General features: G+C 40.1%; 1 protein-coding gene across 15 annotated transcripts in view; it reads right to left on the reverse strand.

Annotated features, from left to right (window-relative positions):
• Positions 1 to 14014, reverse strand: part of GRIK1 (glutamate ionotropic receptor kainate type subunit 1) — a 389636-nt gene that overhangs the window by 87511 nt on the left and 288111 nt on the right. For all 15 annotated transcript variants that reach the window (XM_035283110.3, XM_035283108.3, XM_054249096.2 and 12 more), the window contains one exon: positions 12861 to 13004. In XM_035283110.3, coding sequence (XP_035139001.1) covers positions 12861 to 13004 — 144 coding nt within the window. The remainder of the gene's footprint in view (positions 1 to 12860; positions 13005 to 14014) is intronic.

The following is a 14014-nucleotide window of genomic DNA, read 5'->3' on the forward strand; positions in this document are numbered from 1 at the left end:
TTTATTTATTTAGTCACCAAGATTTATTGAGTCCCTACTATATACAGGAAGAAAGCTAGGTATTGGGTAAATAAAATGAATTTCACAGCTCTTGTTTCCAAGAAATGCAATGCATACTGGACAGGTAGATACATGGAAATGTATTCATAGTACAATGATAAAAATGCAATGGTGAAGATATACAGAGCATAGTTTTACAGCATAGTTTTGAAGAAATGAGGAAAGGAGAAGTGTGTGTGTGTGAGAGAGAGAGAGAGAGAGAGAGAGACAGAGAGAGAGAGAGAGAGAGAGAGAGAACATGTGCTGTTTACAAAAGCTTTCTGGAAAAAGTGTTGCCTGAGCTGAGCTGGTGGGTTTAGTCCAACATAGAAGAAGAGGGAGTGGCAAAAAGGGCATTCTCAGCAGAGGAAAAGAGATGGAAAGCAGCAGAATTTGGAGAAAGCGAATGAGCATGAAAAATGTTTGCTAAATTGGTTGTTGGGAATTGAAGTCGTTCACACCTGCTATGTTCAATTTTCTCACATAAGTTGGAAGTAAGTTGAGGATGAAGATAGTAAAGGTTGAATTGTGGCCCAGTGAAATAATAAATTGCTGGAAGAGATAAGTAGACACAAGTAAAAGGATTGAGAGGCGGCCCTAGGAGCCTAGTTATTGTTGGAAACCATGGATTTGCCATGAGGCTGAACTGCAAGGATGTATGATTTTTGCAGATTCATCTTTGTTACCTGGGCATTGGGAAAGAGAAGGCACACTATAGTATTGACACAACATTAGACTTTTCTTATGTGGGTGTAGCAGAAAATGAGGTGAAAAGGAATTATGGGTATTCTTGAAAGAATAATATTCTAGATGGTTTTGGAAAGAAAGAGAAGCCAATATGAGGTAGATAGATAAATAAAATAGAAGGATCATAAAGCCAGGGATCTCCATGAACCAACAGAAAAATACAGTGTAGAAAAATCTGACACTATCTAGTTGTGGTAGGAAGATTTTTGAGATAAACCTCTATGACCTATGCCCTTTATAATTCCCTCCCCTTGAGTGTGAATGGGACCTCAGAATATGGTGGATGTCATTCTATTGATTATAGCAAAGGGAAAGGAATGTTTTGTAGATGCAATTAGGTATCTGTAATCAATTGACTTTGACTTAATAAAAAGTAAGATTATCTTGTGGGGGAGGGGCTGATCTAATCAAAAGAGTTCTTTAATAAAAAAGGATATAGAAAAGAGAGACTTTCTCTTAAGGAAACAAGCTGCCAATGATGTCTGCAAAAAGTGAATTCTTCCAACTATGTGAGCTTGGAAGAGGACTTTGAAGCTAAAATGAGATTGCAGCAGCCCCAGGAAACACCTTCCTCAGCTTTGTGAGACCCTGAGCAGAGAACAGGGCAAGGGCTGGTCCAGACTGCTCATCTACAGATACTGAGATAACAAATGGTTGCCATTTTAACCTCTCTAATTTGTGTGCATATGTGTGTTTTTGTTTTATTTTTATTATTTATTATTATTATTTTTTGAGATAGGCTCTCTAGCTCTCTCTCTCTGTCACCTAGGCTGGAGTGCAGTGGCAAGATCATGACTCACTGCAACCTCTGCCTCCTGGGTTCAAGTGATCCTCCCACCCTCTTGAGTAGCTCGGACCACAGGCATGCACTACTATGCATGGCTCATTTATTTTATTTTATTTTTGTAGAGAGGGGGTTTCATCACGTTTCTCAGGCTGGTCTGGAACTTCTGAACTCAAGTGATCTGGCCACCTCAGTCTCTCCAAGTGGTGGGATTATACGTCTGAGATATTGCACTTAGCCAGTTTGTGGTAAATTTTTACACAGCAGTAGGAAACCATGATGCTGGTAGAGCTGAAAACGTATATGAGCAGCAGAGACTATTTTTAAGTGTATAGTCTCAAGCTAGGTTGTTCTTACAGACTGAATAATTGTGTGCCTCTAAATATATATGTCCAAGTCATAACCCCCAATGTCATGGTCCTAGCAGGTGAAGTCTTTAGATGAAAATTAGGTTTAGATGAGGCCATGAGGTAGAGCCCCATGATGGGATTAGTGTCTTTATAAAAAGAGGAAGATAGCAGTGCTGCCTCTCTTTATCATGTGAAGAGACAATGAGAAGATAACCATCTACAAGCCAAGAAGAGGGTGGTCAATAGAACTTGACCATGATGGCTCTTTGATCATGGACTTTTTAGCCTCCAGAACTATGAGAAATAAGTGCCTGTGGTTTAAGCCACTCAGTCTATTGTGTTTTATGATAGCAGCGCAAGCCAAGACAGCTTTTCATTATGGTAGCTGCAGGTGGCTGTTGAGCACTTGAAATGTGGCCAGTTAGAATTGAGATGTGCCATAAGTATAAAAGACACTGGATTTAAAAGACTTATGAAAAAAATGACAATTGCTCATTAATAATTTGCATATTGACGACTTTATGAAATGCTAATATTTTTTATATATGGGGTTAAATAAAATATATTATTAAAATTAATTCCACCTGTCTTTTACTTTTAATACGGCTACTAAAAACTCTAATATATATGCGACTCACATTGTTTTTATCAGACAATGCAGCAGTGCTTCTCTAGTGAAAATCTTGAATTTGTGCATGAGAACCTTTTACTTAAAATGTTCATCACAGCATTGTTTGAATGTGCAAAAAAAAAAAAAAAAAAAAAAAGCAGCCAAAATATCCATGGAGAGGGGATTGGATAAGTACACTGATGTGTATTATTCAATGCATATGTTTTTCCCTCTACTTGGATCTTTTATTCTCTTAATATGCGGATGCTTTTCTCCCTATTTTCTGTCAGGAATTTATTCAAGTTTCATTTTACCTGTCAGAAGTTTTATAATATAGCAACGCTGTCTTAAGCACATTTATGGTACACCCTTCCCTCTTCTGAGCTTTGTTTTTTCAATGGTCTTTGTTTGATTTCCCTGACTAGTGTATCAGTTTCATGAGAGTCACAACTTTGCTTTGCTCATGCTTGCGTTCTTGGTGACTAAACAAGTGTCTGCCACATACTAGGTATTCAGTAACTATTTTTGGAATGGATTAATTATAGAACACTAGATTTCAGTGAAAAATGAATGAACTGGATAAATAATAAATATTACCAACTTAGATATAATTCAAAACTTGGAATAATTTGAAAAGCAAACAGTTAAATAAATAGATGTAGACACAAAAAAACACACACGCACACACACACAGTCTCACAAAACATATATATCCTCACCTCTCTCCATAAATATGTATGTATATATGTAAAATGATATGTATGTATATGTGTAAAAGATTTAAGTAAATCAAACATGTACACATGCATGTATCACAGACTGTTATAGAAAGGAAATTCTTTAATCAATGTGGGATAGAACCACGACATTAGTAATTGAATGGGAAAACAAGGATAACTGACATGAGTTCCTGATACTATCTTCTCAATGTTATTTAGAATCATATAAACTAAGAAGAGTTTGGCAGAATCCTTCATCCTGGCCAACACTCCCTTTCAACATTTCCTGTTAGAGATTGTTCACCTAGCTACTGACTGAATATTTCAAGAACGGGTGTCTTAGTGCTTTAGTTATTGCTGTGGTTCAAAGGCTTTTGACTCTTTGAAATTTCATGTAGAAACTTAATCTTCAATGCCACAGTATTAAGAGGTGAGGCCTTTAGGAAAGGATGAAGTCACAAAGCTCGAGCCCTGATGAGCGGGGTTAGGAACCTTATAAAAGGGCTGGCAGGAATTAGCTAGGCCCTTTTTGGCATTGTGCTTTTTTTCTACCTTGTGGAAACACAGCAAGAAGGCCCTTACCACAGACTGAATGCTGGTACCTTTATCTGGGACTTCACAGCCTCCAGAACTGTAAGAAATAAATTTCTGTTCTTTATAAATTATTCAGTCTCAGGTGCTGTGTTATTATAAAACAAACAAACAAAGATGGTTACATATAAGACATTATCTATAATCGGTAAAAAACGTCAACTATGAACCTTTAGAAACAAATCCCTTTTATCCATCCAGAGTTGTACAAGGAATTGAGGGAAGGACCTGAAAATCCACTCTTGTTTAGGTCTCAATATCCTAAATATGAGGGGATCCTGGGACATATGGCTTTCTTTTACACAGTGGAGACTAGCTAGGGATGCTGAAGAATGAGGAGTCAGAATGCAGGTAACTTTCAAGAGGTGCAGAATGAGAAATATAAATGGAAGTTTTTCCAAAGAGTTGAAATCTGATGGAGGTTGCTGCCAGGAGAAATGTCATCGAATTAACCTAAGAAACAACTTGTCCTGGCAATCAAGATCAAATGTCAGTAACAGAAATAATCACTCAGTGGAGACATAGTAGGATAAAAATATGTCAGAGCTTAGGTTTCTCCAGGGACTTTTTTCTTCAATACTGTAATTTTTTTACCCTGATCCCATACAAAACCAACTGGCCAATCAACCAACCAACCAGAAACCTCACTCTACAGTGACCTATTAAGTAAAAATCCAGACGAATATTAAGCACATATAGGTGCCTAAGTGAAGAATTTTATCTTTCACTCTTTGATTTTTAAAAGCTTGAATTCAATTGTTAGGTTTATATATTCAAATATATAATCTTCATTTCATCAAAATAGAACCAATAAATTACATTTCTTTAAGCAAAGTAGTGGCAGAAAACTGTCCATATTTTCTATATCTCTCAGTGACATCCCTTAAGCATTGACATTTAGAAATAATTTTTCATTCTTATGTAGTAAATTTATTTTGGAGCAGATCAATTAGGAGCTATTTATATAGTTTAAAATTTAGTATTAGTTTAGTAAAATTTATTAACATTTTGCTAGAATTTAACTTTCTAGCTTCATTCAGTTCAACAAACATCTTTTAAATGCTGGCCATGTACAGGCACAGTGCTCTGAGGACACAAAGATAAATTGACTTTCTGTCCCAGGGAAAGATCTTACAGTATCCGAGCAAAGCACGTTAAATGCTAACATAAAGATATGCCAGAGCTATGGAATTGAAAGGAAGACCCGTCCTCCAGTAGAGGCTCAGAAAAGGCTTGCTAGAGAAAATAAATTCTGAGTAAAAGTTGGTCTGAGTAAAAAATGGGAGGTAGGGCTTTGCAGGCAGGCTGGAGTATATGACAAAAAGGGTGCTATTAGGTAGGTTAGTGGGGGAAACAAAAAGCCACCTCTCTCCACTCTATATGAAACTGGATGGTGGACACAGGAAGCTATGAGCAGGCTTGTTTGTAAATGGTAGAATACCTACTGTGCATTTATGTATATCGTTTTGCTTATATGTGGACCATAGTTACAAAAGGGCTGAGATTAAAGATACAGATGCCATCTAACTAGGGTTAGAGGCTATTTTAATAGTCCAGGTGAAAAATGATGAGGAAAGTGGGCAAAGAAGGTTGAGAAAAAATACATCGGACTGACAGCTGACAGGACCTAGTTAATCAGATGAGTGTGCTGACGGGATGAGGTCTTAGGCAACCTGTAGAACTATGGTTTGAGTGACAGGCTCCATCTTACTGTAATGCTTCCAACCAGGTAGTAGTAAAATGGGTATCAAGATACCACAGTGGGAGGTAGACACCCCCACCATGTTCCCAGTACGTAAGTACCAAGGAAGTGCCCTCCAGAGATGGTTCTAGATCTTGTGGGCCCAACTATGAAATCAAGCATATAAAAAAGAGGTCACGTGAGTGGTAGAGGTGGTTGCCGAAGGATATCTCTGGGGACAGCTGTTGTCTCTCTGTGTGTCCACACTGCCCTGTCTTGTCTTTGGGATGCAGCTTTCTAACACCACTGCTGATGAGCAGAGCTTCCAGGGGTCACTCGAGAGAAGTCTGAAATAGGTTCACTGCAGCTGAAGAGGCAGAAGACTAATGGCTGATCTAAATGTGAGAAAGTCAAAGTGGACTACAGACTGTGGTGTGACTCCCAAGTGACAAAAAAGTGGTGACAAGAGTTGACCAGTTGATTTTCTGAATGACAGGGAGAAATTGGTTGCATTGGGATTAGAGACAACCCTAGAATTTCCAGGAAAGGAATAAATGAATGTTTCCTGTACATCAGGTTTAAATCCAGCATGCTTCATGGGAATGTCCTGCGTTATAGTCAATGGGACTGTCTAAATGGGTCAGGAGACTTCGGCAGTGAGAGCATGAGGTGTACTGCTGGGTCTCAAGAGGCCGAGGAAACAGTGCAAGCTTCCACTGAAATAGGAATCTGTCACCCAGTGAATCAAAGGAACTTCAGGAGAGATGGTCCAACAGGAACTCATAGAGTCAAAAGGAAATGCTTCCAGAAAAAGAATTAGCTTCAAATATCTCCCAGGCCTACCAGGGACACCATATTAAACTGCCTGCTAAGCCCAGAAAGCACAGAGCAGCCCAGCCAAGTGAGATCTGTCCTATTATTTATGTTTGAGCCTAGTAGAAGGTACAACTGCCCAGGGAGTGGGGAGGACGTAAGGAGGGAAAGGAGAAAGAGGAGAAGGCACTCATCCCCCCTCTCTCATGTCACCAGTCTTCCAGAAGGATCAAGCTCAGAGAGGGGAGGTATTTGATGTTAAATCAACTTGGACTTTTGATTAATATCTTAGACTAGATATTCTAAATTCTAATCATGAAGTTGAGGCTGTGCTTTAATATAAGGAAGCTCTAAGACTGTCATTACCTTAAGTCAACAAAAAAGTCATGAAATTTGCCCAGATTATCCCACTGAATAATTTTAAGTAGAAAGGGAGATTAGAAATAGAATTGGCTTTGCTGTCTCAGTAGCTGTGTTTGTTTGATATACCAGTTGCATTGTCATTAACTGACAGTGGAGCTATTTTAGTAATAATAGATTTAACAGACAAAAAATAATGTATCCTGATGGAGAATTTGTTGATATGGAGATGGCAGCAGAGCCACCAAGTGGAAACTTGCAGCTGGGAGGTGACTGGTTGAATTTAAACTTAAGGGAAAAGTTAGGGTTATATTCAAAGAAACACTTGCATATTTTTCTTGAACAAATCCCTTTCCCTTTCAGCTGTTTATGAATGCTGATCACTTCTAAACCAAGGTGTCTGAAATTTCTTCCTCAATAATCGTTGTTGGTTTATCTGTTTCAATCATAAGTATACATACATGATCTGAAACTTCATTTTTACTCTGTCTCAAAAACAGTGGCTTTCTATCAACTATCAATCAAATCTGAATTTTAGCAGACAACTTCCAATTATCCTTCCATATTTATTTCAATATATTTCTTACCGCTTCCACACAGGATCACTCCATCTGGGCTCAACAGGATTCCTCATGCTTCGTTTATACATTTACTGTTCACTATACTGGAATGCCCTTTCAACCAAATTCTACTCCAAAACTCAATCCAGGCAATTTGAATGTGGGTTTTAGGGAAGCCAGGGTATCTTTAAGGCCCCTGAGATTATAGAAAGATGTGTTTGTGTTTTGGAAGATAATGGGTCTAAGTTTAAATCAGTTTTGCTAGAAGGACTGGGACCCAGAAAATAATTAAGAACAACTGATGTAACCTAAGATCTCTGATTCTGTACTCTGCACTCTATGTTCTGTACTCTGTTCACTGCTCTTACCAGCACCCCTGATTGGAAACCTTAATTCCAGATGCTTCAGTGCTTGCTGCCACCACAGCTGCTCCAGTGATTGCCCCACATCCAGCTGGAACCTCATCTGGACATAGCGTAACTCTTGGGCTTCCTCAGTCCTTACATTCAGCTACCATTTCCCAGACTCACCAGAGAAGCAGCTTGCTAGGGTATTCTGGTAGCTCATGCTACAGCTCAAGTGTTTGTTTACCCCCAAAATTCATGTGCTGAAATTCTAACCCTCAAGGCAATGGTAATAGGAGGTGGGGCATTTGGGAGGTGGATGGATGGCATTGGTACCCTTATAAAAGAGGCCCTGAGACATTCCTTGCTCCTTCTGTCATGTGAGAGCAAGTGAAAGACAGCTGTCTATGAACTAGGAAGCCAGCCTTCACCAGACACCTGATTCTGCCAGCACCTTGATATTGGACTTCCTAGCCTGCAGAACTATGACCAGCAAGTTTCTGCTGTTTATTTGACACTGGTTTATGGCGTCATAAACTGTCTTGGCCTGAATGAACCAAGACACTCAGCCTAATGTCCTTTCACCATTCTTGAACAATCATGTGTGAGGTCTATGATTGAAATTCACTCATTCCCTGGCTTCATTGCAGTTGGCCTACTGCATGCTGAATGCCTGTCTCCATGGAACTTCTGGTTTTCCACCACTAGATACTGTCTTCTGTTTTGCAGACAACTGCCACTTCATCCTAGACTCCACTAATAACAATGATGACACCAATAACAGTAATAGCAAACATGCAGTGCTTATAACACGTTTGGCAATATACTTAATGTTTCTAGGTGTTGTCTCATTTCTCCTGACCACTACCTTACCTGGCAGACATTTTTAACAGAACCTTTCATTGGGTGGCAGCTATCTTTCATTAAGCCACCACTACATGACAAATATTTTGCTAGGCGATTACAATATAAAATTTTAATTGCTACAAACATATGGTGTGGGCATTTTATTCCCCATGTTGTAGAAGGAGGAACTGAGAAACAAGCTAAATGACTTGACTGAGTTCATGCTGACAGCTAAGTGATGAAATCTCAGAACGTGTGTTCCCAGTACCAGAGTTAAATACGTTGGTCTTACCCTAAAACCGTGCCTTACTCCCCTATCAGAATCGATGGCCCTGGTGGACAGGTCTAGTCCAGGCCCTGACTCTGTTCTATCAAATTGTTTCTTGATATGATTTTCTTTTCTTTTTTTTTTTTTTAAGATGAAGTCTAACTCTGTCGCTCAGGCTGGAGTGCAGTGGCGTGATCTCAGCTCACTGCAAACTCCACCTCCTGGGTTAAAGTGATTCTCCTGCCTCAGCCTGCCAAGGAGCTGGGATTAGAGGTGCCCGCCACCACACCCAGGTAATTTTTATTTTTTTTTAATTTAATTTAATTTTATTTTTTTTAGTAAAGACAGGGTTTCATAGTGTTGACCAGGCTGGTCTTGAACTCCTGACCTCATGATTTACCCACTTCGGCCTCCCAAAGTACTGGGATTACAAGGGTGAGCCACCACGCCCAGCCTGGATATGATTTTTATAAACAGACTGTGTCCGAAAGCACTGCACATGCTCATCGATTGTAAGCATGTGTTCTTCAGTTCCTTTGCTCATTCATTCATTCATTCATTCATTTACCAATTCATTCACTCATTCGGCATGTATTTATTGGGTGCTCATTCTATGCCCAGCATTGTGCAAGAGCTAGGGAATTGCGACTAAAAACGCATAGCTTGGAGATAGACATGAAAACACAACGGCATACCTACAGATGTAATGGAAGTATGGAGTCTACATCTGTGAGTCAGGACCCTGCAGATAGGAACTAGTGCTTGAGACATAAAGCATGACCCAGAGGAGCATGGCATTGCAATCAGAGGCAAAATAATTTGGTAGGAGCATATGGCATATTCAAGGGTGCCACATAGGCTCAGCAAGTTCTGCAGATGGGGCAGGAGATGAGAGAGCTGGCATAGGGATGAGGAAGGAGATCATCAGACACCCTGTATATCCTGCTGAAGAGTGTATGCTTTACCCTGAGGTATAAGAAAAAGCTTTAATGAAGCATGCCAGTCCTCTGCCATGTAGAATTTACATTCCTAGGAGGTAGAAACCATCTTTTCCACTTTCTAAGGGGTTATCCCTTAAGGTATGAAGTTAATATACTTATGTAATGGAGTTCCAGTAATGCTTGTTGAGAGAGAATGTATAATGTAATAGGCATTTGTTTAGCAAATGCTCAGAAAGCTAACACAATAACATACTCTATCATGTTGCAAATGTTCTTGAACTCTTTCCCTTTATCCAGTCAACCCCAAACACTGAAAGGTAGTCTGTAAAGTTACTGATTCCCAAGAATGTGTGGCGTTATCAGGAATAACTGCATGTGCATCTACCTCTGCTCAGGAAGTTTACCTCCTGTGATGAATTTGATCTTCACCCCATAAATTCAATCTGCTGACTTGCTTCTTCATATTTTTTTCTGACTCTAGTTTTGGAAGTTCTTTACAAAGTAAGAATTACTAAACAACAACAACAACAACAAAAAACAAACAAATTAAAAAAAACTGGGAAATTTTGGGACCAAGTTCCTTATCTCATGTTTCCTAATGAAACCTGATACTTGCAAAGTTTTGTTCAGTTATGCACTCATCTAAAGAAACATGTGCATTTTCTCTTTCACATGTTTTAGGCTGTCTTGGAATTCAGTGCCAGTCCTCCAGCAGGCTGGGGCATTGCTTCTGGTTACCCCCATTCCACTTTCTCTGCAGGTACCCACACCCTGCCAAAGGTAGCATACGACATCCTGACTCAGGAGACAAAAGAGGGTGAGCACAATGTTGGCAAAGGTTTCTGATTCATTCCCCCCTCCTTTCCTGTTACCCCTAACTGTGGAGATTAAAAATGGGGAATTTGCTTCTTTGGAGTGAATGAATATAAAATGCCTTCTTATTTTCAGTGTGGTCCCTCATTTTGGAGCTCATTAGTTCTTTAAACATGCCTAAAGGTGGCTTGGTAATTTCACCTTCTGATGCAACTTAAGTACAAGTGATAAGGTGCCTTGGGGGCTCTTGAGTGTTTGATCCCAAGCTTTCATGTCACTTCTGCCTCTCCTTGAACTGCGAGGAGATAAAAGAAAACCAGCCGTTTTCTTGTTGAAGATCAAGGTAATCAGGATGGCAATTCAGGACACAACCATGATTGCTGCGGGGGGAAAAGGAGGTCATGTGATGTTTTTCTATTAGGCACAGTGTGTCAGATTTATGTAGCTGTCAGAAAAGGTATTTTGTTTCATGCCTATTTGTGATTTCTTTGTTGTTGTTGTTGCCAGTTTAAAATTCCTGGCATCATCTTCAGTAAACTGAATGAGGCTGTTCTTAGTAGAGCCTTTCATTGGCAAGAGAATAGTTAGTATTTCAGATGCTTACTAGGTTTCTGAACTATTCTTGACAATCATTTGCCTTATTCTTTATCCTGACAGTCATGCTGTGGGGTAGATAATGCTATTCCCATTTTACAGATGAAAAAACTGATGACAAGAAGGGAAAGTAACTTGCTGATACGGTTTGACTGTGTCCCCACTCAAATCTCATCTTGAATTGTAGCTCTCACAACTCTCATGTGTTGTGGGAGGGACCTGGTGTGAGGTAATTGAATCATGGGGACGGGCCTTCCCATGCTGTTCTCATGATAGTGAATGAGTCTCATGAAATCTGATGGTTTTATAAAGGGGATTACCCCTGCACACGTTTTCTCTTCCCTGCCATCATATAGACATGCCTTTCACTTTCTGCCATGATTGTGAGGCCTCTTCAGCCATGTGAAACTGTGAGTCCATTAAACCTCTTTTTCTTTATAAATTGTCCAGTCTCAGGTATGTCTTTATCAGCAGCATGAAAACAGACCAACAGACTTGCCCAGGTTATCCTGCTCATCAGTGTTAGTGGAACCGGGATTTAAAACCCAAGTAGTCACTGCCAAGAATAGGATGACGTAAGAGAGGTGCCCAAGGTACAAAATTTAAGGAAGAACTCCCTCTTAATCTTGTGCAAGTACAGAATTCTCATATGAGAATGAATGTTTCCTTAAATCATTCCCCTCATCCTGGGCTTGCAAATAACCTAGATTTGGAGCCTAGGTACTTAATTCTTATACATCCTGCCTTTTTGGTCCTCACCCTCATTGATCAGCCTTTAGTGGGGCAGTGCATTGAACAGCTTGACAGAGGGTGTGCAGGCATGGAAGAGACCAGCAGAAACAAGAGTCCAAAGCAGGTGTCTTTCCTTGCTCTTAGCTGGGCATTCTCATGTGCCCTCCTTCTTCCTCCCATTGTATTTCCATCCTCCTCCAGTACAGAAAGGAAAAAAGATACTATTCACTTGAGAAGTAAATGTCTGTATCTGACAGAAATATTAGAAGAGCATCTCCGAGCATCTCGAACTTAGGCCTAGCTATTCCAAAGAGCCTGATTTCATGTCATCAAGTCCAGACACACCTGGAGGTGCCTGGTGGAATGAACAATAATGCAGGGTACATATCTATAAGAAATCCTGGGGCTTAGAACAGGGTCTTGTGAAGAGGAGTCAAACTGTCTCAGAGAAAAGAAAAGGTGGAGGACAGTCCAGGATCCCAGGACATCAGCGAAGAAATCTATCCCTGCAAATACCCTTTACTAGCTAAAATTTTTCAATATGCTTGGTAGGTTTTGAATGGGAATAGATTTTTTCTGGTTAGCTGACAAATGACAAAATTGTCACTATATAATGAAGATAAAGAGGTACTTCCACTAAATGCTACACAACCTGAGCTTTAGGAGGCCACTGGGATTATGGACTGATAATGCTGGAACTATCTCTGGTACCCTTCCGTAACGGATCAACCTTCCCCTTGACTTAGTGGACCATGGAAGAAATACCCATACACTCTTATAGACATGGGTGGAGAGCCAGCAGGAGCTAGGGCCATGGCTGGCGTGAAGGAGGGTAAGTGTTGGCATCTGGTAGCATCATTAAACTTCTCAGCATCACAGTGAAAAATTCCTGGTAGTCCTTCTGGACAAACTTTTGACACTGAAATCTGGGCAAGACTGGTGGATGATGGATTCTCCTCCCTTACGGGCATCATGCCAAAGGATCCATGTGGAAAGGACCATACCAAATGGGCAAGCCCAGCAGTGCTCAGCTGAAGGGCCCCTGAGCTGTGAGGGAGCATCACTTGCCTCTTTGATCAGTTTCATAAACCTGGGTCCAAGGCGCCATGGCTTGTGTCGATGGCACTGAAGGGAGCTGACGGTCAGCTGGGATGCCCGGTGCGAGGCAATGGCCACCATGTACACAGCATCGTACATCAGAGCTGCTTCGGTCTGTGGAGGAAAACACACCGCATCTTCAATTCCACCTTTGTTTACCTTTCTTTACCTGCATAATCACTCTCCCTGCTTCCATAGCTCCCATCTATCCTATCTCAAAGGCCATTTATTCTTCAGCGAGGTAGTTTTCACTCTCCAATAGCTATTTTTCTCCAATGTAATACCTCACACTCCAGAGTAAATTGAAATCATAACTCTGCTTTGTTTAGAGTTCTTTATAAAGCAATCTAGATCAGTCACAATAGACTTGATTCAAGGAACAAATATTTTATGAAGTGTCTTCTATGTTAAGCACAGTGTTAAGATCAACTACCAGGAGCTAGAAGCTAATAAAGCTCAAAGTTGCAATATCAGATTGTTCCTCAATATTTGTCTATATCTATTTGTCTATCTACGTACTGGTTTATATTTGGTAGAAAGAAACAGCTACAATCATTAACAGGTGATTTCTAGATAAGGACACTGGTGTTGGTCACTTTCATTTACCAGAGTCAAGAAGGTCATAGTCATGGAATGAACTCAACAGCAAGTTATGAGAGACCCTCTGAAGAGCAGACATGTGCAACTTGCTCAGAACATGCCTCCTCTTGCCAGCATGTGCTTTCTTGATAGAGATTGAAACAAGTCAGTCATTCCTTTTGGGAGGCTGGGCATCTCGTTCTTCCCTTCCTCATGAAATTCCTCTCACTTGCAAACTTTTACATAATACTTACAGCATTTTATAAAATACACTTCCCTGTGGTTTCCTTTAGGGATGAAATCTTATAATACCCTTGCATTTTACTTGAGGGATTCATTGCAACTTCAAATACATTAGCTCATTTGAAATTCTCAACAAGTCTTCAAAATAAGCAGAAGAGATAAAGCTATTATGTGAGAAAACTCACTTCAAGGTGGAGGGACACACACATCCACACACACATATACACACACCCCCTACCCCCTCATAGTGAGAAGTCCCGGAGATGTTATTACTTCTGGAAAGCAATAAGGATTTATATACA

Source organism: Callithrix jacchus, chromosome 21 (genome assembly GCF_049354715.1).
Source record: "Callithrix jacchus isolate 240 chromosome 21, calJac240_pri, whole genome shotgun sequence".
In the NCBI taxonomy this organism is placed as follows: Eukaryota; Metazoa; Chordata; class Mammalia; order Primates; family Cebidae; genus Callithrix; species Callithrix jacchus.